The 25,426-nt window shown below is 41.0% G+C and overlaps 2 protein-coding genes across 4 annotated transcripts; both read left to right on the top strand.

Annotated features, from left to right (window-relative positions):
• Window positions 1-341: 341 nt before the first annotated feature.
• Window positions 342-9,075, top strand: LOC116961180 (C-C chemokine receptor type 5-like). 2 transcript variants are annotated; one of them, XM_032991289.2, is made up of 3 exons: window positions 342-401; window positions 5,599-5,758; window positions 6,435-9,075. In XM_032991289.2, exon 3 carries the CDS (start codon window positions 6,446-6,448, stop codon window positions 7,514-7,516), a length of 1,071 nt encoding a protein of 356 aa, XP_032847180.2. In that variant the 5' UTR covers window positions 342-401; window positions 5,599-5,758; window positions 6,435-6,445; the 3' UTR covers window positions 7,517-9,075. The 2 variants fall into 2 exon arrangements, 1 of the variants encoding a protein (XP_032847180.2); XR_006166850.1 differs by lacking the exons at window positions 342-401; window positions 5,599-5,758 and having other exon boundaries at window positions 5,773-7,590; window positions 8,180-8,192.
• Window positions 342-24,871, top strand: LOC116961181 (C-C chemokine receptor type 5-like). Of its 2 annotated transcripts, none has more exons than XM_042806507.1 (3): window positions 342-401; window positions 20,532-20,691; window positions 21,368-24,871. In XM_042806507.1, the coding sequence occupies exon 3, from the start codon at window positions 21,379-21,381 to the stop codon at window positions 22,447-22,449; it is 1,071 nt and encodes a 356-aa protein (XP_042662441.1). In that variant the 5' UTR covers window positions 342-401; window positions 20,532-20,691; window positions 21,368-21,378; the 3' UTR covers window positions 22,450-24,871. The 2 variants fall into 2 exon arrangements, with proteins under 2 accessions (XP_042662441.1, XP_042662440.1); XM_042806506.1 differs by lacking the exon at window positions 342-401 and adding an exon at window positions 16,674-16,779.
• The last annotated feature ends 555 nt before the right edge of the window (window positions 24,872-25,426 follow it).

The following is a 25,426-nucleotide window of genomic DNA, read 5'->3' as shown; positions in this document are numbered from 1 at the left end:
TTTTAAAAGCACACATTCTGTATGCTAGGTATCTCACACCCCTTTCTGCTGAGCTGCAGAAGGGTCTAGAGCAGCTAGAAATATTTACTGTCCCAAAACCAGGATTTTATTGAATTTAACCACCCAGTCTTAACCCTATAGAGATGTGGTAGTTCAGGTACTGACTGCTCCAGTTCCAGCAGGAGCAGAGCAAATAGACGCCCAAAAAGTCTTCATCCCTCAGTTCTGAACCCAGCCTGGAAACAGCGTTTTCAGAAAAGAAGAACCATACCCATAATTCTTGTAATAAAGTTTTGCAATAGATCACACAGGAAGTGCTATTTCCTATTTTCAGATATAGGGTTTAACTATGCGTTCACAAAGAAGAAGACATCATCAGACAAAACAAGCTTGATAAATCAGTGAGTAGCTAATTTTTTCCCTTTTTTTTTACATGTAAATGTGTATATACAGATGTAGATTCATTCAGTGGGGAAGGATATGTGCCTAGACAGTGGCAGTAGAGCTACCATTCAAGCAGAGGCACTATCTTTAAGAATAATCAGATCTTGTAATTAGCTTACAACTCAGGATAAGGCTAAATGTGAGAGTAGACAATTTAACTGGAAAAATGGTGTAGAAAATTATAATCTTTTTTGTACTATAAGCTTACTGGGTCTTGGTTTTGAAGCTGTTCCAGGAGGTCAGTAGCTTGAAAATGTCTTCTGCTAAGGATTTAAATTGATCAGACATGAAATCTTTAACACTTAATCTAACCTCCTAAGCCACATCTTGCTCTATCAGATGCAGATGTCAGTTGTTCTTCATCACTATCCTATCACATGGTTTCTTTGTATTATTCAAGCATTGAATCTGTTAAAGGTGTTGTTTCATTACCATGCTATGAAGGGATATGCTCTCTGGAATTGCTTCCTCTTTTTAATGTGATGTCTCAGAGGCACCACACTAGAAAGCCTGTACTCCAGTTCTCAGCTGGAGATATCAGGTTTATGACCGGTCATGATCTGGCTTGCAATTTTTGTTAATGAGGTTTTACACGAATAAAATTAATTGGTACTGCACTGGGATTGTACTATTCCTACACACAAGAAGAGGTGAGCTCCTCTGGTTGGATAAATGGGACTTGCCACTTTGGTATTAGCAAATTTTTTTGTCTATCAAACATGCATCTATAGCAACATTTGCTTTCATGGGAGAACTGCATTGTCATTTGCTAAGACCAGTTGACAGTGCCAGAGCAGTGGGCTTTAACTTCTCTGTGTGGATGCCTTTATAGCAATAACATGACAGGAGCATGATCCTATGATTTACGTTGGCAATCTCCACTCCAGACTATTATCCTTCTTTTTTATACTCAAATTCATCCCCGGAACGGTTGTGACTACAACTGTTGTTTGAATTACTCTGAATTCAATGTTTTATCCAAAGCAGTTTAAGCAGACATTGAGAAAACCCAGCTGAACAGAGATACTAGCACAGAACTTAGCCTACACAAGGGAAGAGCCCTCTTATAGTCATGATTTGGAGGAAGACATTTAATAGCTGTCTCAAATTTCTCCTTCTCAAAGTGCTTATTTTCAGTGCTTATGCTACTCTTTTGCTGTACGTTTGTTTAGGTAAGAATTGTCTTGCGACCACATAGACTGACTCTAACTGCAGAAAAGCTCAGAATTTTTGCAAGACTCTTTCTGGTTTTGGTGGGGAATGGAAACAGTTAGATCCTGAGGGTTCACAGAGAATTAAGCCTGTTTTTTCCAGCCCACAATATATCTTTCCTTGAGAGTTCTGCAGGGATGAAAAAAACTTATCAGTTAGGAGGCAAGCAATTCTGAAGAGATGTTTCTAATGCTCAACTGTTATAAAGGAAGAAGAGGTTTCCAAAGCAAAGTTTAATTTTGGAAGGGACTGTCTTTCCCCAATCATATCCTGGAAAGAAATCTTGTGGTCACTACCATATGAAAAGTTAAGTTTGAAGGAAACTATCAGCTCAGTCTTACATACAGAATTTAGTGTACACTTCCATCTTTTCCTTCAGATTTCTTGGTAACTCAAGAAAAGTACGTACGCTTATGCTTGCTCCTCAATATGTCTTTGGTGTCTGTGCAGAGTCTTGTCTGTAGTTTTGCCTGTCCACAGACTCCTGGAAAGTCAAGTCAAAATTAAAGAGATAGAGCTGTTAGGAAACATTAGTTTCGGTTTTGCTCTGTGCTACACTGTACTTCTCCCTCTTTATATATTGCCCTAGATGCAGCTGACATACTTCTAAGCTGACTACAATTCATTAAGCAATTTCTTTTTCTGTATGACAAACACTGCCATTTGTGAAAAGGAGGAGAGTGAGGGTAGGGGGAGTAGAACTGTGTTACCAGTTCATACGTTTCAGAAGAGAAACGTTGTCTTACACTGTAAAAAGGGAAAAGGTACTTCGGGGGGTCATTCAGTTTTGAGGTAAGTGGTTCCATTAATCCGCTGATGCTCTTCTAACTTGTAGTTATTAAATGTTCTGATTTCCATGAGGAAACTTTGTCCAAATCCCCTTTGCAGCACAGCAGATGCATTGAGCTGTGACAACTGCCATCCCTGAAAAAGTCAGTGCAGCAACTCAGGAGCCTCTTTGCTTGAATTACTTTAACATGAAAATGTCTGATAGTCATACCAGCACCTACACAATTCTATAGCTAAAAGTGACACACTATAGATAACAGCTAATACTCAAGAGCTAGCAAGGCTTTTCTCAAAGCAGCCAAAATACAGAAATCTGAATAGACATGATTCAGAGCTATATCCTCATTACAAGAATCTCTGATGTTGCTGTAAAAGCAGCTTTGTTTAAACTTAAAGAAATGAAATTACATTTACTTGGGCTCACAACATTAAAATTACTAAGAAAAAAAAAATTCTCCATCTAAGATATAACCCCATTTTCTCTGCAAGAACTCTTTCCCAGGGTGCAGATATTTGGCCCAGGGGTTGCTCTCACTTCACTGTACCCAACTGCTTGGGAGACTCAGAACATAACCAGTTTGCCGAGGGGAAATGAGAGTAGCCTCTTATTGGAATGTTCATATATTTAGATGCTCTTTCATGATAAGAAAACAGGATAAATCAGAAGGGAAGGAGGCACCAAATAGAAAGTTCTCCTTCTCTTATATTTCTACCTTAGGTTTGACTCAGTTGCCCACTTTTGCAGAAATTGTACAGAATTTCTGTTAGCAACCAAAACCACCCTGTGCATGCAGAAACTGTGGGTGTGTGGGCAGGACAGTGGGCACTGCTGACTGCATGCAGTCCATAAAGTAAGTGAGAAAGCCCCACAAATTAAAATCATTAAGACTTCCTGAATTTGTAATTTTGGAAGGAAAATAAGACAAATGATCACAAGTTCCAAAAATCAGAATCTCTCAGAAGAGCCTGTTAATACTGCTCAAGAGCAGCAATAAACCTAGAAATTTCTTTGCTAACACACCCATTCCTGAAGGTTCATGCCTAGATAATTTTAGAGCCAAAACCAGACTTTCTGTCAAGGGCTACAGCTTCTGCAGAAGACGTTCCTTTCTGCATGAAAATGAAAATTGGAAAAATGGTTAAAGATAAATAAAAAAAAAATAAATCAAATGTAAACAGTAGTTTCCAATAGAATTTGTCAGCCAGATCAGTTTTCTAGAGCTCCTTGTGATTAACATTGCTTGTGCACAAAGGATAAGGAAATTTTTAGAAAATATTTCAGAAAATATTTTTAATATTTTGTGCTTGTGCAGAGGAGGGTTTGACTTCTATCCCATGTAAATGCTCAAAGATTTCCCATCAAGTCACAGACAGTAACAAAAATAACCGCAGTACATACTGTCTTTCTAGGCACCATCAGTGTGAATTGTACAGGAGCTCAATTTTAGTGGTGAGTGGTGGGAAGGCATACTGAGTCTGGTTGGTATGGACTTAATTTTCTTCACAGTAGCACTTATGGTGACTCAAACTGACCAAAAGGATATCCTGTGCCATACAACATCATGTTCAGCAATAAAACTGAGGTGGGGGGAGGCGGTGGGGGGGGATGGTATGTATTTCCACAGTAGGCATGGCTTAGAGACTCACTGGCCATCCCATCTTGGTGGGAGGTGGCAAGCATCTGTCCCTTTCTAATTTCTTGTGGGTATTTTTTTTTTTTTTTTTTGCTTATTCAACTGTCTTTATCCCAACCCACAAGTTTTTATTGCTTCTGACCTTCTGATTTTCTCCTCCATTCTGCTGTGGGGACAGTGAGTGAGTGACTAGATGGAGCTTAGCTGCCAGCTAGGGTCAACCCATCACAGGAGATAAGACTTGGGCAGGAAAGGAGACAAATCTGTAAGAAATCAGTTACCTTTAGTTATGTTATGCCCACAATTATTTTCTGCTGTTTTTAAATCTCTAAATAAGTTCCAAACAAGATTAAACAAATTATTACTTTCTTTCTATACAAATACAAAGATTCAACAAGGCTAAGTGATCCAAGGGGAGGTTTATATTGGTTATTAGGAAAATTTTCTACACCAAAAAAGTTATTAAGCTCTGGAACAGGCTGCCCAGGGAAGTGGTTGAGCCACCATTCCTGCAGGTATTAAAAAGACATGTAGACATGACTCTTAGGGGCATGTGGTAGATGTGGTAATGTCAGGATTACATCTGGTCTGTTCAAACTTAAATGATTCTATGATTCTACATATATATGAGTGTATATATATGTGTATATATATGTATGTGTACTTGTGCATATACACACAGAGAAAATTGTTTTAACAATGTATAATCACTAAAATTTGTTCAAGAAGATTATTTGTATTATATATATATCCACTGAGATCAAGACCCAGATTAAAACTAGGTCCTCTGGATGCTGAATGGTTCTCAAACAGCTGAGTAGGCTGACATGAGCTTAAGACTATTCAGAAATTGCATGTGCTACAGCTCAGAATGGCCCATCATGTAATTAAATGGAGTTTCTCCGAAAAAGCAGACTGGGGGCCTGCCTCTGTGTCACTTCAGCCACAGGCTGAGTATCTTCAGTTACATTTAGTCTTGCAGACCTCAACTGTAGAGAGAACGAAGTGGTGGTATTGAGAATGTGGTCTATGCAAAAGCTGTCTGCAATCACACAGGATAGACCTCGCTATTGAAGAAAGTTCCTGGTGGGGCTGTAAGCAGGAGCTGTGTTACATGAGAGGTCAGGGATCAAAACTGAAGGGACAGAGAGTTTTGGCAACCCTTGCACTTCCTCAATCACTATGTCACCTCACTGGAAACACTGACTGACAAAGGATGAGGGACGATAGCAAACAACCGCTGCACATGAAGAACTCTTAGTGCACACTCACAGCGGTGGCCATCTCTGCCTTTTGCCTTTGTGCCCCCTCCGAGGCACTGAGCCAATCCAAACTCGGCAGCCCCCGAATCATGGCTGCTGAGCAGCTACTGAAACAAGGAATCAAAACTTCTCTCATCCCCGAGCACCGGGGAGGTCTGTCAGTTGACAACAGATACAGGTGCTGCAAGCCACGCTGACTGCAACTGTCATCTTTTATGCCATTTGCCAAGGCGTTTGCCTATCTGTTCTTTCCACAGGGCTGCGTACCATTTTCATTCCAGAGCCACCTAAAACCAGCACGCTTCCATGGCCTACGCCTGACCCAGACTCGGGAAAGGACACAGCGTTTGCCATTCTAACCCAGAACAACGCTGCCGACCTACTGCTCTGCGACACCCACGACAGCAGGTGCACCAGGTGGGTATGTTCAGTACTGTGCAAAGGTCCTTTCTACACCTCCTGTGGCCTCCCTCCCACAGGCACGAAGGCTCCCAGAAGTCAGGAACAACCTGCACAAGCGGCGGTGGGTTTGGTTCACCCGTGTCACAGAGCCTTTGCGGGCACCGGCTGACACCTCGCCAGTGCCTGCTCCGCCTTGGCTGAGGGCTACAGCGCGGGCTGGCACGATGAGAAGGCGCCCAGGTCGCGAGGACAAGCACGGCTGTGCTCTGCGCGCCAGCCGCTGTGCCTGCCTGTCGCTGCCTTGCCGGCTCTCTCCACCCCTTTGGAAAGCCACTGCTGAGCACAGCAGCCCCAGTCTGCCCGCTGCTCAGAGTAAAGTCATCACTCCTCGGCTCCTGGGTGGGTCGGGCAGCTGAGAGGCTCTACTGGGGAGGAAAAAGGCACCAGGCAGCGTACACGTCGGAAGTGATGACACGCAGCACACTTCCAACGTGCAGCGACGTGACTTTGCAGGTGTATAGGTGCGTTTCCTGGGAGCTTTGCAGCTTCATTCTCTTCCACACCTTGACGCAGTAATGCTTCAGTGCTCAACAGCAAAAAGCTTTCCAGATGGAGACACCAGTGTGTTTCATTCCCCTCCCTGCCAGGCCTGCTGTCTCCTCGAGTTTAACATCCTTATCTTCCTTCCCAGACCAACACACCATGGAAAACCATACCATGGACTTAGCCGACTGGCCCCTGACAACAGAATTCGACTACAGCGATTCAGCGCCGTGCCTGGGAACTGAGGAAAAGCACTTTGCAGCAAAACTTTTGCCACCGCTTTATTCTTTGGTGGTGATATTTGGCTTCACAGGCAACATGCTTGTTGTCCTTATCCTGGTCAAATACAAGCGACTGAAGAGTATGACTGACATCTACCTGCTCAATTTGGCAATTTCTGATTTGCTGTTTGTATTTTCTCTCCCTTTTTGGGCTTATTACGCTGTTCACGACTGGATTTTTGGGGAGGTGCTGTGTAGAATTCTCTCAGGTGTCTACCTCCTTGGCTTCTACAGCGGCATCTTTTTCATAATCCTGTTGACCCTCGACAGGTATCTGGCCATAGTGCATGCAGTGTTTGCTTTAAAAGCTAGGACAGTTACCTACGGCATCCTCACCAGCACTGGCACTTGGGTTGTTGCTATTCTGGCTTCTGTACCTGGGATGGCATTTCACAAAACTCAAAAGGAAAATACACGTTATACTTGCAGTGCTCATTATCCAGCTGATGCCACAATAAATTGGAAGTACTCCTATACTTTAAAAATGAACATTCTGGGACTTATTGTCCCAATGCTCATTATGATTTTCAGTTACTCACAAATTCTAAAAACACTGTTGAGATGTAAGAATGAGAAAAAACAGAAGGCAGTCAGACTTATTTTTGTGATCATGATTTTCTACTTCATCTTCTGGACACCGTTCCATATTTCTTCTTTTCTGCATACATTTCAAAATTCATTTTTCATTGTAGATTGTGAAATCATAGGTCAACTGGAGAAAGCAATCCAAGTGACAGAAACAATCTCAATGATCCACTGTTGTATTAATCCTGTGATCTATGCATTTGTTGGAGAAAAATTTAGGAAGTATCTTCATAGCTTTTTCCGAAAGCATGTTGCAGCCCACCTCTGTAAAAAATGTCCAACTCTTTATGGTGAAAAATTAGAAAGAGTTAGCTCCACATTCACACCATCCACTGCAGAGCATGACATCTCTACTGGGCTATAAAAATACATTAAAACATTACTTAGTAAATGTTGCATCACTTGCTTTGTCTTAAGGACTGCCTGATATTACTTTATGTCAACCACTAATGAAAACTGTATGACCCTCAATTCTTGTAGTTAATCCTGGAGTTTCAGCATTTTCCATTCTTAAACCAAGAGAATCAGTGAGCTCTCTTGGAAGCATTAACACCGTATCTGGATGACATGGAGGTTTGAATGGGGCCCAGAATAGCACGATTCTGTTTCTTCACTCTAATTCTATCTAATGATGAAATCTAGTGAAATTTGCCTGGGGGGCAATACAATACTGAAGAGTCTAAGGAGTAACATGTTATCTCACAAGAGCCATTTGCTGTTATGTGAACATTGTAAGATCAGCACTGGGAGGAAGCTTTGAGGATTGATGTATCTGTTTAGTATTCAGCATTAATGGAAGGCTTTTCAAAGTGCTTGTATTTTTTCTGCAACATGGCAAGGCATTTGATGGGGGAAGGACTTCTAGTTTTCTTCATTTTTCCCCCCTACCCCTTATTTTCCCTACCTGAATAAAAGATGTTTCCATAAAAAGGAATTTGAGGACAAGTATGATAAATATCAAGATAATATCTCTCCTTTGATGGGAGAGTTAACTGACCTTTAACTTACTGGGGCCATTTAGCCCAAGGATCTATCTGTCAGATAATAGTGTAGTCATTTTTAAACATAACTCTTTTGACTATAGGCTAAGTTATAGTATTTTTATTTTAGTTCTTTAATTTTATGACTGCTATATCATTGTTCAGTTACTAGTATTTTCCAAAGTGGGCTTTTAATTGGCAACATTGTGTTTTTTGTGGGTGCAATTTTGCAAGTAACTGTACACACTAAGTCTACTGACTGCACAACAAGACAACGGTGCACCCCCAAGAAACATGAGCTTGTTTCTGACAAACCGCATCCCTCCAAGGAAGACAGCACTTAACCGATAAAAGCACATCAGCAAAGATCTGCAAAGCCAGAATGAAAAGGGACATGAAGTTAGTAAAGAAGAGGAGGGAGGATCATAGTGGAGAACTTGCTTCAAACTGTAAGGAAGTGCAGGTGAGCACTCCTCATGCAAGTGAACTGTCCTTTCTTCCTCATTTACTTCAAAAGGCACCGCTCATGCATGTAAGGCCTTGCTCATGGAAATCTGGAGGGGCAGGTTCAAGTAACCTCCAGGCAACGTATGGACACAAGAGGGGATTCCACACTATTTAATATTAGGCACACGACTGAGATGCCTAACAAACAGCAAATCTCCTCAAAGACCCTCAGTGGTCAGTAGAGAAAAATAGATGCCCAAGTCAGAGGCAAACGTATGATTTAAATGGCCTCTGGGAAAGATTACCTGTCCTACTGTAGAAGGAATCTGGAAATGCCAGCCTCTTAATTTAGGTATCAGATGCCTTTATCTGAGTGGTGCAAATACTCTTCCCCCCTCTAGCCTTATAACAACAAGGCACTGCTTCTATTAGTTGTTAGCTTTTAACCTATAAACTATTATAATCTGGCCACTACCTTGTGAGGTTAATAGCCACAGATAGACTAAAGACCAAAAACTATCCTCACAGTAAACCTTCTTGCTTAGAAATAACATTTTTCCTTCCTTTTTGTATTTTTTTTACTGCACTAAAGTAAAAGCACCTTTTTAATATTAAAGCATAAACTTGTTCAGTGCAATACAAATCCTGCTGTAACTGTGATATTTCTACTGCTTTGTTTTCTTTTAAATTCTTGTCTTGCTGGAATTACGTTTCTTCCTGTTTTTATGCTAATGCAGTGAAAATAAAATCTGTGTCTGAAAAACAATGTATACCCTGTAGCCCATGTTTTCCCCACTAAGCAAAAGGGCATCAGCTCTGCTCTCAGAATGGAGGTGGCAAAAAGATGCATCTATGGACTTAAACACTCGCAGTACCACGCTCCAGCGAAAGAAACTAAACCAACCAAGCGGAGAACTGTTTGCCCAGTCCAGAAGCTACTGTAGCTGGTACAGCTTTTATCCACCCACAAGCTTAAGAGTGCATTATCATAGCCTTGGGAAGTCTGGTGCCACAGATTTTAGATGGGTGAAATTTGGAGAAAGAGGGCTGTCTACGTTATAAATAGGGGAAGAGGAGGAATAAAGGAGGGCAGTAAGAGATGGCACTCTGTTAATATTGGGATAAAGACAGGATTCTGGATAGACTTTCTGCAGCTAATTTCAGATCTTGCACTGTATAAAGTGACCTGAAACCAGGTGGTATGTCTGATCTCCCAAGTTTTATGTATAAGGAACTTTAAGTATTCAAAGTTCAATATGGGAATATGTTTCTGCTTCACCATGTCATTCTCCCTGTTTCACTGTCCCAATTTCTTTTTTCAGTTTACGATCCACACCTCCTCTCTCCCCCACACACTCTTTTCTTCTGTCCACCATGGGATATGCTAAATTCTATACCCACTGCCTTTCTTTTCCAATTTTCATTTTCTATTTTGTGTGGCAGGAACACAAGCAAACTAAATGTAAAGATTATCTTATTGTTATGTTATGTGCCCAGGCAGGATAATCCTTGGTCCTTTATTGTAGCTTTGCACTAAGACAAGCAAGGCTCTAGAGAGTTTTGTGGCAGGTTTTGAGTCTTAGATATGGCTGAAGCATGGTGTAGCAACAGGCCAGTGAGCTCCAAATTAGGCTAGCAGGACTTCAGGCAGTCTGGTCTCGGTGGGATAGAGCTACCCTTGAGGAAGTTTTAACAAGATCCCCAGTCCCCATGAAAGAGAACACAAGTCACCTTGGAAGAGAAGTGGCAGAGATTTTACATACAGAGACAAATATTCCACAAATCAAGCTCTGCAGGGAAAAAGCATTGAGATGAAGATACAGTGTGTATGTAAGATCTAGAGAAGCAGGCAGACATACAGAAACTGTGTGGTGAACTAGCGGTATGTTAAGAAAAAGGCAAGGCATACCAAGATTCTAATTACAGCAGAGAAGAAACTAACCCGAGGAAGAACCACTGCAGTGCTTGGGAGATATCTGAGCTGCTCTGGTGAGATATTGAGGAAACGAAAGCAAGCATTTGAGAGAGGGTACAAGTAGCACCAGAACACCAAAAAGTTTCAACATAGGACCTCTGCGAACACTACAAGTAAATTGTTGCTGTACAACAAGCGTTGAACAGCTAAGGGAAAATTGTTACAAGTTCAACAGTTTTGGCACTGAACTTCCAAAGAGATAATGTGTTGACTGGGCTTTCAGCATGCTTATGAAAAGAAGACCTATGTGCCGTGGGCAAATACCTACGCGCAGCCCCCAAACCAGTCAAACAGTTTAGTTTATGCGCAGAACAGGACAGAGTCTGACCTTCCTGTTAGGAGATGCTACTGCCACATGTTCAGAAGCATGTGGAGAGAAATTCCCCGCACAGCAAAAGATAACTCTGCCGACTGTCGGGCAGACTTCCTAAGGGGCAAAAGGAAATGTAGCAAAAGTGCATATATGGTATTGGTGAGTGCTGAGCAGTACTCACAGCCAAGCACCAGATTTATAATCACTGCCATTGGTTCACCTGTAGGAAGTATATAATGGACAAACATAGAAACAGTGAAATTTCTGGTAACTAGCGCATGGGGATGTTCCTGTCATAAGACCTTCTTATCTGTTAACCCAACTGTGACCTTATGTGTATGTATTTTAGATAAGATAAAATTAAATGGAGTATAAAGGGAGAAAAGTAGATGAAAATGGATAAGTAGGAAAAAGTAGTGGCAAAAATGAATTACTTTATTAGCTTTTATTTATTAGCTTTAACAGAGGCTAATAAAGTTATAGCCACAGTAATAGGAAGATCAGGGATAATTATTTTAAGCAGAATGTTAAAAGATTTAGGTGAGTGAGAGAGACTTCCCATTATGAACCTCCAAAATAAATATCACTCCTTCCAGTGAAAACTACAAAAGGGATAAATGCAAAGAACATAAGGACAAATTTACATGGTATCTTATTCCAGTTATCAAAAGACAAAGATATTAAGTGCCAGGAGAATGACAAGATGCTGACCAGGTTAAACAGCACAACCAGAAGATACTGCTCATTTTGAAGTTTAGTTTTGCTGCTGTTTTCAACCGCTGATGTGTACTGGCCTTCTCCTAGTGGCTACTGTGGTTATTGTGGCCTTAGAAGCATTACACCTTAGTATAGTAATAAAAAAGAAAAAAAAGTTAATAGAGGAAACAAAACCAAACCAGTAATTCTGGCACATTTAGAATACCAGTAGCAATCAGGACAAAACAAGGATGTTTGTCTAGAAATAAAGGGTGAAGGCATTCCTTTGTACCCATATTCTGGTGACACTTGCCTAATAAGGAGCTGTACTTCATTCAGAAAATGGAATGGTAGGAAAAAGAAATGTTGTGTAAGTTTGTATAACTGCTAAGCAGTTTTTTAATTCCTGTGACAGTGAGAGCAATATCGATTTGAGTGTTTTAAGTCTGAAATGACTGATCCTGGGAAGGTGGGGCCACAACACTGAACTGGAAGAGGGCAGCATTATCAGATACACAGGCCAATGTACAAAACAGCACAATCCTTTAAGTGACAATCAGCTTTGCAGAACTGTCTACAAGGTTGTGGCAGTAGGATGCTAACCATATGACACTTAGTAACACAACCTATCCTGATACCAGACTTTTTGAATGGAATGGAAACCAAGTGGATGGAAATGAAGGAGGCCTTTGGATATAACTTGCAGGGACACTATCTCCAAGTATGGACAATTACAGATTACATCTAACCTTTGGCACCCAAAAGTACTTTCTGGTTCCTGGGTCCTGGCACATACCCTGTCATCACACAGACTATGTCCATCCTTTCCGTGATCTGGTTTCCACTGGGAAGAAATTTGGTGTGTGATTTTCCCAGCCTGCCTGATCAAAGGTCCAGGATTTACATGTACACTGAGGAGTATTTCCAATTCACAGCTGAGATATCCCCAACAAGCACCTCTAGACCTACAATTTATGTACTATAAATGTACCTGAAAACAGCAAAGTGTGAGAATTAAAGGCCTATGCAAAAATGAGATGCTGAGAGATGAACATTTGCGAAATGCATAGCTATGGCCCAAAAGTAAAAACTATTGTACATGATAACCCCTTATATATAAAATAGGGCAGCATACATCAGAAGCCTGGATAAAAATGGTAGAAGGAAGCAATGCTTTCTTCCTCCTTGCTGCATGAGGAAACACAGCTAGTTCAGTAAGAGGAGCTTGGGGAAAGCCAAAACAAAAAATAATACCATGAAAATGGAATTAATATGTGTTGCAATGGATAATTATGTACGTGCAAGATTTACAAGAGAGAAACAAAAAGAAAACAGAATAGGTAGGAAAAGCCCTTGATCTTACTGCCAGTAAACAACCATGTGAAGAAGTAGTGTTAATCCAGATTAGAAATGCTTGTGTCTTCCAGAGTTTGGTTTTGTAACCCAGTTTCCTTGAACCTGTGAAATGTGTAAAATGTTTTGTTGTTTGTCTTTTTGACTAGTGTCCGTAACAGAAATCTTAGGGTGTGGTACATAACATTTTTTCCCTTACTTTCCTCAAAACAATGTATCTCACAGATGTAAAATAGGATGTGATTGTACGGTGGCAGCAAAAGATTATTCACTAGCACTTGAGAGGAAGAAAGTCTGGTAAGAAAAAATCCCTAAGCAACACTAGTTTTAGCTTCATATCTTTATTCAGCCTCTTTAAAACAAAGACATCGAACTATTACTGATGAAATAAAGCATATGCTAATACTAACCTAATTTGGACATGGATTTTGTGAATATAACAAGTAACAAAATGAGATATAATTGGGGAAACCAGTGGAAAAATAAATGCAACCAGTCTGTGTTCATATGTCTTCATTAGACCTCTTCTCCAGATGAAAAGGATGATCTGTTTTGCTGTAGTTACAAACTTTGATAAGTGTTGTGCACTATCATATTGTGTATATCTAAGAAAGGTATCTGCCATTGTGTCCTACACCTTTTTGATTCCCAATCTTTCTTCCTCGTGTAGTGCAAGTTTGTAATAAATTAAATGGAAACTGTTAGTTGCATTTTCAAATTTCTGTACTGATAATTCTGCTTGATGACGTTAGTATGTCATACTGGTATGTGAGCATCTGGTATGTCTCCTGGTCGATATATCAGTACTGGTGTAAACTTCACATAAATGATGACACCCCTTTGTGGGAGTGCCATATCACTTAGATACTAGATAATTCAGTGTGATGGCCTGATTACCGTGAAGATGAATCATGTGATCAGTCACTAGATAGAAGAGATTGATGAACGCAGTTTGACTTGGCAGTGTACATGGCTGCATACTGGCTGAGTACATCAACTTGAGCCACACAGGTAAGGAACAAAACACACTACCATTCCAGGAATGTCTTCAGGGAGGGATTGAGCGTCACACCACTAAACATAACTCCCACTCATCTCTGAAAGTAAAACCATAATAGGTAAAACTCCAAACTACATCAACCCACTGTATTATTCCTTTTATTACTGAACAATAGCTTAAATTTCTTGGTAAAATTATGAGGTTCACCTGTAGGTAAAGATTCTTAAAATCTGCTGTAGCTCATGGCAAGCAGCAGTGCAGTTTTACAAAGAGATGCTGGTCAAGAGATTGAGAAAAACTGAAAAAATCTGACTTGTAACAATGGCTGTGCTACCTGAATTGTCTATACCTCAGTGTTGACACACACACTGGATGGAGGCAATCTGGAGGTCACAGGGAGGAGGAGGTGATGCAGCAGCAAGACGGCCAGTCCCAGGCTGGTGTGATGGAGCTTCAGATCGGATGGGAGGTCAAGTCCTGCAGGGGCCCATCGAGAGCGACTGAGGGGAGTAAGGGAGTGGAGAGGGAGACAAAAGAAAGATCTTGTCCTAAGAGCATTGATGAACAATACGCCACCAGCACCCCAGTGCCCAGCAAACAGCACCAGGGGCCTAGACTCGCCTACAGCCACAGGCAAGACCTGATCCAACCTGACTTCCCAGCAGCTCTGCTTATCTGCAGCAGGTGTAGAGTTAATTGAACTTATCATGTAGGTGCTGATAATAAAGTCACAGTCCAGGTGCCCACTGCCAGAGCGTGTCCCTGTATTTGGGCTGCCAAGTGTCACAGCTATTCACACTTTGTGTGGGGAGTCTCTCATCCAGCTGTAAGACGCAGCTGGTGAGCAGACCAGAACAATTCCCCTTAGCTGCTGTAATGTGAGTGGCAGAGGCCCTCTGTTGGTATGCAACACCCTCTGTGATCTTCTGGTGCTAATCAGTAAATGAAATACCCAGCTCTGCTTGATGATCAGACTGAGCTATGAGAATGGAAAGCTATAAGCAACAAAATCAAACAGATTAATAAAACCAGTGAATCTGTGGTAACAAGGGACTATCTCTGAAGACCAGCCTACCACAGGTCTTACTTTTCAGTTGTTGTTAGTTTGAGTATTTGAGACCAGTCTTGTGAGAGCATATTTCAGAATGGAAAGCTTGATGAAAAACAGGCAAGTCCAAAACCAGGTTTCAGACTGTTTCCTCTGTTCATACAATGTAAGATTATGAAAGATTTTAGAGTCTCCAGTAGGTTCAGTAACATGTAACAAACAGTGAACAATGAAGCAGGCTTCAGAAAGAAATCCTTAAAATGTCTGTTAATGTCAATATGTAGACTGTCTAGGAATTATACATTGAAAAATTAATTTGATACAGTATTTTTAGAATTATAAGGATTCATTATAAAAGTGCATATTTTTTTTTTGTCAGCAAAGTTTGGCAGCAATTAGGAGCTTGAGTCAGGTGTAGTGGAATCATTGCTAGAAGCAGCTCTTTCCACTGACTGTATAGGGGGTCTAATAGAGTCCACCACATAAGGTAGTATGAACATAACTTTAGAATACCTGACAGTGGCCATTAATTTTGACACTGAGAATCCAGCCCTTAGGGAGCTCATTGGAACACCTGATTAGGAAAGGAAGAAAAAAATCTATTGTTCTTATGTAATAAAGACCTTGACTAGTGCCTCATGCAAAGAAGGTTTGACAAGGAAAACAGGCTAAGCTTTTTGCTTTTTACCATCTCCCCTCAGATCTGAGATGTAACTCAGGAGCTGTGATTCCCTTGATTTCCATTAAGGATGGCAGCATCCAAAGCAAGACATCTCAATTGGGGTTTTGGCATTTTAAAAACTTTTAAGGATGCTAAGGACTGGGTGCAGGAAAGACATCTCTTTAGTGCCTTCAGTAAGTTGACAGGATGAGATACTCCAGAACCCTCCAAAGAGATGGCAGGGGGAAACAGGGGGTTACACTTTATTAGGTATCTTCTCAACTTTTCTCAGGCATTTGATAAGGCACTGTCTCTTTCTTGCCTTCTCTGTACCTTTCCCACCTTCTGTGTGGTTTCTTTGATGTCTAAGAAGAATCTAAAAAGCTGATCACGGTGCAGCTTCAGTTTAATTCTAGAAGTCACAGGAATCAGCCATAAGGAAATCAGTTGATAAGAAATGAGATTCTATCAGGCTTTTATGAAGTTTAACTCCAAAAAGTAAGTAACAGTGCTGTTTTAAAAGAAGGTCAGACTCACTATATAAACTAAGTCATAGTCTTATGAGATGGATTAAAATAAAAAAACACAGTCCAAAAGACCAGGTAAGTGAAAAATAGAAGAAAATCTCAAAAAATATAAGGATTGAAACTCAGAACAAGCCAACAGAAAGTGCAAATAATTCTGAATAAAAATGTAAGCATTATTCAGAAGCTCTACTGTTCGTTCATGGACAAAACCCATGAAATAAATTTAATGATTGAGAAATAGAGGGATGAACCTCATGTAAACTGTTCTTAATTCAGAGGTTAGCTAAATGAAAAAGAGAAAACAACAATATAAACCCTTTTTCTAAAACTACAGCTGTGAGTTGTGAAACCTTGAGTTGAGATCCTAGGAGGATCCTCCAGTTTCAACATCTCTGCACATCTCAGAGTTAGAAAAGTAACATCTGATGACCCATTTTTAGAAAAAAGAGAACTGCTCCTTGATTTTTTTTAAATGAAAACAGATTTGTTTGCTAGAAGTTTTCAAACGATACATCCTTCTTCATGCAGGAAGAGGTGTTTTTGACCTCCTCCTCGTGACTGACAAATCAGTTTAGTGTTGCTCTTGATGTAATAATCCAAGCCATCACTTGCACCATAAGATATATGGTAAGTCATCTTTGCTTTGTTTCTTTTTTTTTTTTTTTTTTAACATTTAGTAGTGGCTTAGGTAGTCTAATGCCTGAGGTAAAAATTACTTCTGGAATCTTGCCAGTGTACTTATATTTAAAAATCACTCTGGGGAAAAGCATAGGATATGTTAAATGAAATAATCTATTTTTAAAGGACAGAATCACTAGAAGACTTGAGCAGAGGATCCAGGTAAGCAAAGAAACAAATCTCTAGAGATTGATCTGAGTAAGAAATATAATGTGGTATGCTTCTCTGATTTTTTTCTCTGAAGATGATACATAATGATGGAAATCTGGATTTTAAAACTGTTACTGAAAAGACAAAACAGCTTATTTGAGTGAAGAGTACTTACGCTTCTCACAAGATGACTACAGAAAATCTGACGTTTTATTTTAAACACTCTGCCTCATGGAACCTGATTACATGCAGCATTGCTTAAAATTTTACCTCTGTTTACTGCACTTTTTTAATAGTTATCATTTTATAGCACTGTGCAAATGAATAGAAACTCACTTTAATAAAATCTTTGCCTCTTTAAAAACAGAGAGCTCTGACCTGAAACTCAGCATGAAAGAATGACACGTTTGCTCAGCTATTTTATGGAGAGCTTTTATCTTCAAAACTGCATGACTGCTAGTCTCAACCAAAGCAACAGAATTTGTATAGCAGATTGTAGTTTTCTAGAAATACTGCATTTACCTAAACTGTATTCAAAATAATATAGACCTCTTTTTGAAATATCCTCTCTTCAGATATCTTCCAGGATTATTTTGGGGTTTTTTTCCTAATGATCAGGAAACATAAGCCCAGTCAGATTCTCTCATTAGGTAAACAACCCAGGTCAATTAACCCATTCTAGCCAGTGGCCATCACTGTTTCCTCAAACAGTGAGAATATAGGATAAAGCACAAAACCACTTACAATTCCTTTTTCTGGTTTCCAAATTAGTATCTGTAGTTTCCATTGTTAGCATGTGCTGGGTACTATGCACAGTTCAGAGTAGTAAGTATTTTTTGCAGAGAGAGGCTTCTGAAATAAAGTCTAGGCTAGAGGAACAGGGCTCAGTCAGCGGAAGTAACTGCTCAGAGGGGAGACCACAGTTTAAGCATGCAAAAAGGGTCGAAAGGAAGAAGATAACATGAAGGGAAGACGTGGTTGTCAATCTCAGGCAGAGTAAAAGGAGGGAAGGCACCAAGATAGAAGTTAGCAAGAAGGGGCTGTCGCGAAAAGAATAACCACAATAATATCAAGGCAGTGTTTTGCAATAATATTTGCATGAATCCTATCAATTACATACTCATAAAATCCCACTCTGGGTTTATGACCCAGATTTTCTTCACACTCATGTTTATGCACGAGCATCACACAGCTGCAAGATGATCAAGATAGGATGTGCTGGGTCTGGCACTGTGTTGCAGCCAGTCCCTCACCCCATACTCCCAGTATACAGCATATCTGACAGACACATCAGAAGTGGGGATATTTAGCTATATGCAGTACCAGGGACTTGTACTGTCAGGGCGTGCCACATAGATCTAACAGATCTAGCCGAAGGGAATATTAAATATTTACACAGTCCCCAAGTCTTGCCATGCTTTGAAATAAATAATGTTTTGGACCAAGGAGTGTTTTATAAAGGTGGGGTTTTTTTTCTGAAAGAGTTGCTGAAAGTACTTAAGAAATGTAAACCCTTAGATACTTTAAAATCAACTTATTTACTTCCAACACACCTGAGCCACAGCCACTTCCTTTACCAACAAAACCATTATTTCAGTAGTGTAATAACTATGTAGTTAGTACGGCTGTGGAAAAAAACTGTTTCACAGAGATTGCCAGAGCTTCCTGAAAGCTGGTCTTTGAGGATTTTGACAGCACTTATTTTCTCCCCAAGAAATTATATCTCGGCAAAGCTGAGACACAAACTGTTAAAACTTGCCAATTTTCTCTTATTCCTTGTTCTCCAGAAGAAAACTTCATGCCATACTCAACAGGCCAAAGTCATGTTGGAACATGGATGTTTTTATTCTTGATAATGTTAGGAGCAGAGTTGACAGCCAGACTCAGGAAGAACTTAGGGAAGGGGTGGGAAAAAGCTCTGCAAAAGCAGCATGTCATTTTGTTTACAAGGTGCAGGTTTTGCTCCAGTAACGCTTCCTCCATTTCAGCAGATTCATATCTGCACTGCACAGTATAAGAATCTCTATCAGGAGCTGGCAGCTCAGGAGAGACTTAGATCCTCATTTTTAAGCTCAGAGGAAAGTGGTCAAAGACCTAGAAACCAGTCCCTTTCACAAGACCTCGGCTTAAGTTTAGCTAAATTAATCACTTTTACACAAATTAAGGACATACGCATTTTGACAAATCTGTGCTTACGACAGAAAATAGTGCTTTCACATAAGCAGCTTTGTCCAGAGAGACAAAAGAGACACTTCACGGATTTCACAGGCTGTAAATCAGAATAGACAACTATGAGCTTCTCCCAAAAAGTAGACTGGAGGCCTGCCTCTGTGTCACTTCAGCCATGGGCTGAGTTTCTTCAGCTACATTTAGTCTTGCAGAACTCAAGTACAGAGAGAATGAAATGGTGGTTTTGAGAATGTGGTCTATGCAAAAGCTGTCTGCAATCACACAGGGTAGACCTCGCTATTGAAGAAAGTGCCTGGTGGGGCTGTAAGCAGGAGTTGCACTACATGGGAGGTCAGGGATCACAGAGCAAGCTGGGGCAGACTCACTACCTGAAGACTTCTGTGTCAGGAGCAGTCTGTTGCCTTTGTCAAGAGAACAGGCATTAAATTGCCAGGAAAATGCATATTTGAAAACCATCAATGTGCTATGAGCAGCCACCAATCTGCCACAAAGTGGCCTGATAAAAGTAGTCATGGTGACACAGAAAGACTCAGCAGCCCTTTCACCAGACAGCACATAGCTCCATTTGACTGGCTACCAAGCACATTGATTTCACTTCTCCACTAAGTATCCAGGAAGCACATTTGGTCCCTCTGACAGCTGGCTTCACAAAATCCTCTTCCCAGCTTCTCCTGAGACACACTGTAATACTTCCATTTTCTCTGGGGCTCTGTGGCAAGACAGTTCCCTTCAACTTCTCAGAGACCCAATTACACAAAGTTATGCTCCTGCATCTGGCGCACAGTCCTACCAGGGACTTGGGAAAGGAGGATGGTTTGGCATCAGGAAGGTTTAATATCAAAGTCACAAGCCTTTACCTGCTCCCACTATAATGAAATTTGCCTGAGGGCTTTCACAGCTCTGCTGCACACTCACCTCCAAGGCCATGACTCCTTCTTGCAAGGGAAGCCCAGTGCCTCCAACAGTCCCCGGACCAAAACTGAAGGGACAGAGTTTGGGCAACCCTTGCACTTCCTCAATCACTATGTCACCTCACTGGAAACACTGACTGACAAAGGATGAGGGACGATAGCAAACAACCGCTGCACATGAAGAACTCTTAGTGCACACTCACAGCGGTGGCCATCTCTGCCTTTTGCCTTTGTGCCCCCTCCAAGGCACTGAGCCAATCCAAACTCTGCAGCCCCCGAATCATGGCTGCTGAGCAGCTACTGAAACAAGGAATCAAAACTTCTCTCATCCCCGAGCACCGGGGAGGTCTGTCAGTTGACAACAGATACAGGTGCTGCAAGCCACGCTGACTGCAACTGTCATCTTTTATGCCATTTGCCAAGGCGTTTGCCTATCTGTTCTTTCCACAGGGCTGCGCACCGTTTTCATTCCAGAGCCACCTAAAACCAGCACGCTTCCATGGCCTACGCCTGACCCAGACTCTGGAAAGGACACAGCGTTTGCCATTCTAACCCAGAACAACGCTGCCGACTTACTGCTCTGCGACACCCACGACAGCAGGTGCACCAGGTGGGTATGTTCAGTACTGTGCAAAGGTCCTTTCTACACCTCCTGTGGCCTCCCTCCCACAGGCACGAAGGCTCCCAGAAGTCAGGAACAACCTGCACAAGCGGCGGTGGGTTTGGTTCACCCGTGTCACAGAGCCTTTGCGGGCACCGGCTGACACCTCGCCAGTGCCTGCTCCGCCTTGGCTGAGGGCTACAGCGCGGGCTGGCACGATGAGAAGGCGCCCAGGTCGCGAGGACAAGCACGGCTGTGCTCTGCGCGCCAGCCGCTGTGCCTGCCTGTCGCTGCCTTGCCGGCTCTCTCCACCCCTTTGGAAAGCCACTGCTGAGCACAGCAGCCCCAGTCTGCCCGCTGCTCAGAGTAAAGTCATCACTCCTCGGCTCCTGGGTGGGTCGGGCAGCTGAGAGGCTCTACTGGGGAGGAAAAAGGCACCAGGCAGCGTACACGTCGGAAGTGATGACAGGCAGCACACTTCCAACGTGCAGTGACGTGACTTTGCAGGTGTATAGGTGCGTTTCCTGGGAGCTTTGCAGCTTCATTCTCTTCCACACCTTGATGCAGTAATGCTTCAGTGCTCAACAGCAAAAAGCTTTCCAGATGGAGACACCAGTGTGTTTCATTCCCCTCCCTGCCAGGCCTGCTGTCTCCTCGAGTTTAACATCCTTTTCTTCCTTCCCAGACCAACACACCATGGAAAACCATACCATGGACTCAGCCGACTGGCCCCTGACAACAGAATTCGACTACAGCGATTCAGCACCGTGCCTGGGAACTGAGGAAAAGCACTTTGCAGCAAAACTTTTGCCACCGCTTTATTCTTTGGTGGTGATATTTGGCTTCACAGGCAACATGCTTGTTGTCCTTATCCTGGTCAAATACAAGCGACTGAAGAGTATGACTGACATCTACCTGCTCAATTTGGCAATTTCTGATTTGCTGTTTGTATTTTCTCTCCCTTTTTGGGCTTATTACGCTGTTCACGACTGGATTTTTGGGGAGGCGCTGTGTAGAATTCTCTCAGGTGTCTACCTCCTTGGCTTCTACAGCGGCATCTTTTTCATAATCCTGTTGACCCTCGACAGGTATCTGGCCATAGTGCATGCAGTGTTTGCTTTAAAAGCTAGGACAGTTACCTACGGCATCCTCACCAGCACTGGCACTTGGGTTGTTGCTATTCTGGCTTCTGTTCCTGGGATGGTATTTCACAAAACTCAAAAGGAAAATACACATTATACTTGCAGTGCTCATTATCCATCAGAGCAGAGAAATGTATGGAAGCAATTCCTGACCTTAAAAATGAACATCCTGGGACTTGTTATTCCAATGTTAATTATGATCTGCAGCTACACGCAAATTATAAGGACATTGCTGCAATGTAGGAATGAGAAGAAACATAAAGCAGTCAGGCTTATTTTTATCATCATGATTGTCTACTTTTTTTTCTGGACACCATACAATATTTGCATTTTCTTGCGTGATTTTGAAGGTGCATTTTACATCACTACTTGTGAAGGCAATGGTCAACTGCACAAAGCAACCCAAGTGACAGAAACAATCTCAATGATCCACTGTTGTATCAACCCTGTAATTTATGCCTTCGCTGGAGAAAAATTTAGGAAGTATCTTCATAGTTTTTTCCGAAAGCAGATTGCATTCCACTTCTCTAAATTCTGTCCCGTTTTCTATGTTGACACAGCTGAACGGGCTAGCTCCACCTACACACAATCTACTGGAGAACAAGAAGTTTCTGCTGCATTGTAAGTTGTGTCTAGCGAAAAAGTGGAATTGACTTTTGTGAAATCAAGTCTGTGATCACAGCCTGCAGAATCTGTTCTGGATATTGGCTCTGAGGCAGCTGCGAAAGATCAGAGAACACATATTTACCAAAGCATGTGTTTGCTCATATATATGGGTGTTTGTACATAAATGAAAAGGACGTATCAAATTAGCTACCTATATATGCTAACGTGGGATCCTGTAGGGAAAAAAAAGTGTTTTCTTTTTTGTAAATGTAAAAAGCATTGTTTTGTACTATAGGGCCCAAGCCTACACAGCCTAAGCTAGCAGACTCATAAACTGATTTTTTGAAGTGAATTAGAGGTTAGAAATTGACACTGGTTCTTTGGACACATCTCTTGACTGTATCTTATACAAGGTATCTCACTCATTTAAACTCAGTCTGTCAAATCTTTTACCAGGCTGGCTGTGCTCCTCTGCAAATAATGTTAAATTGCTGAGGTCTCTGATGCTGAACCTTTACAAGTGGCATGGGAAAATGTTATATATCTAGAAGAGATTCTGATATTTCAAGGTATATTTTCCTTTGTATATGATTGAGTCCAAATGTCTTGGATTTTTCTTATAATAGTTTTAACTACTAGGTGTTGATATCTAAGTGACTTGAGTTTGGTATTTCAGAAGGCTCTCTTTTAATGAACTGCTGGTTTATATGCTGTTCATACTAAAAAGCTAATATAATGACCTATCATTGATCAAAAAATCAAAGTGTTTATATTATTTTACAAATAAAGTATTGCGCATGGAGCTTTAACCAGGTTAGATCAAATCTGGACAATGAGTCAACAGGGTTTCAGCTTTTTAGTGCAGTAATATTGCTTGCCATTTTTCTAGCCTACATAAGAGAGAAACTTTAAAATAAGAAACGAATGCAGCTGTAATGGCTGTAAAACCACAACAGCATTAGAGGTGTGAAAATGATTTCTGAACAGTGCTGACCCAGATGTTTTTAGAGATAAGCATACGGTATAGACATTTAAGTTATCAAAACATATGAGTAAGTAAAAATATTCACTGTTCTACAGAGTCAAGGACATAGAGCATCTCTTCTTTGTTTTAGAAGCAGGTATCATTTGGGGGCTAAGACAATATTTTTTTTCTGCCATTTAGGAGTTTTACAGAGAGCAAAAGCTTCCATAAGTAAGACTGATGGCCAAAGAGGACTGGGCTCCCCCTTAAAGTTCAGATCCTGCAAAGCACTGGAACACATAGAAAACATGAAATATGGGGGGATACTCAGGTGTTTAAGATCATACCATAATCACGCCATGAGTTGATTTAGGTCAAGTTGTGCTTTCTAGAGTTTCTTATTTTTCCCCTAAGACATATGGTTTTGGACAACTCTGGAGACAGGAAATTAAAAGTGAATATTTTGATTGCTGTTCTTATCCAGTAGGGTAATTTCTGTTTCCCAACTCCTCTAGATAGCCTTTTAAATAATATTGTCAAAGAAGCAAATGTCTCAAACAGCCCCAAATAGATTTTACATTGCCAAGTGCTTGTGAAAGCAGGAATTGAAATAGGGTAATCTTTGCTTATTAGACCATTTAGTTTAAGTTATTCACTTTTGTCATATGAAGCACTGCTTTTGGACTACATCCACATGGGAAGTATAACAAAAGTATACTATACCTTCTAGTTTACAAGGTTTTCAGCTGCATACTTTTTTAAGACCTGTGCATCAATTACTTTCTGGACTTTGTATATGCTTTTAAAACAGGTAACTATATCACTATAAGCAGTAATCAGGTAATTTCAGCATAAAATGAGAAATATATGCGTTTATTTTTTTAAAGAGATAGGAAGCTACATGTAGTAACTTCTAGACAGGCTTTTTTTTTCCTTCTAGAATATCTTTGTGAAAATATTTCTGTATTTTATTCTGTTCTTGTCAAGAACTTTCATTTGGCCCCTAAGACACCTTGCCTTTAAGAAGTTACTTTCTCCGGAGGGCTTTGATGCCAGGCAGGGTATGTATCCTGACCAGCCCAGCAGGAGCAAAGTACAACAACCAAACATGCACGAGCTGAATGACAAGCTTTCTGAGGCACGTCAAAAAGCAGCCCAAATCCTCTGCAGTATGCTACAGTGTGGATCTTCCCAAGCCACAAGCAGCTTTTGAAGGGAAGAGGTGGAACATGGATATTGGTGGCCCAGTGGATTAGCAGGTTATCAAGTTTCTATCACTTCACTGAGAAGGGATCACTCTTCATCAAAGGAGAACAAGCCAGATTTCAGCTACTGTAGTGAACTGTGATCCACATTCAAGGAGATAATAGAAAACACAGTATTTGGTAGCACTGCTGGTGCATTCAATTAAGTATTCTGCCAATAGATTGTAAGAATATTTTATGTTGTACAGTCCATTAAAGTTGGTCAACTTTTGTGTGTTAGACTTCTTGATCCTTTCCCCACTCCCTTCCCCCCCTCCCCCCCATTTTTTTTAGAATAGCCCAGAAGAATTAAAAAGGAAGAGAAATTCTTCTTCATAACAGGTTGCTATGATGTTGAAAGAGCTGGCAGGACAAATTCTGAATTTTACAAGTGGACTAAGAACCAGAATTATCAAATAACAAAGGACCATCAAATAACTCCACTGTTCATGTCACTAATAATCTAACAATTAATATGCTATTTTGGTTGCCATTACGTTTGTTTATTTTTACAGATGGGAAAAGCACTCTCACACAATTCATTCTGATCCTAGAAAAGTTTTTTTAAATACGTAAGAATACAAAATGTTGTTAACGACACAGAACATTTTTTAGAGTTTAGGATCTGCCCTAGTGACCAAAGATGTAACATCTAGTAATTACAGCAGACTTGTGCCCACACTTCCCTTCAGTTTTTAGGACTATGGTGCCATCATGCGGCCACACCGTAAGGTTTCACGCTACCCAACAGTCACTACCCCAGCAATGCTTTTGGTACTTTCCTCTTT

This window comes from Tyto alba, unplaced genomic scaffold, assembly GCF_018691265.1.
Source record: "Tyto alba isolate M040663 unplaced genomic scaffold, T.alba_DEE_v4.0 Super-Scaffold_46, whole genome shotgun sequence".
NCBI classification, from domain to species: Eukaryota; Metazoa; Chordata; class Aves; order Strigiformes; family Tytonidae; genus Tyto; species Tyto alba.
Note: the sequence above shows the minus strand (reverse complement) of the source record. Positions and strands in the feature narration are given on the sequence as shown.

Bases quoted from the DNA above. Each gene is read 5' to 3' on its own strand.
- LOC116961180 (XM_032991289.2), top strand. From the start codon at position 6,446: ATGGAAAACCATACCATGGACTTAGCCGACTGGCCCCTGACAACAGAA.
- LOC116961181 (XM_042806507.1), top strand. From the start codon at position 21,379: ATGGAAAACCATACCATGGACTCAGCCGACTGGCCCCTGACAACAGAA.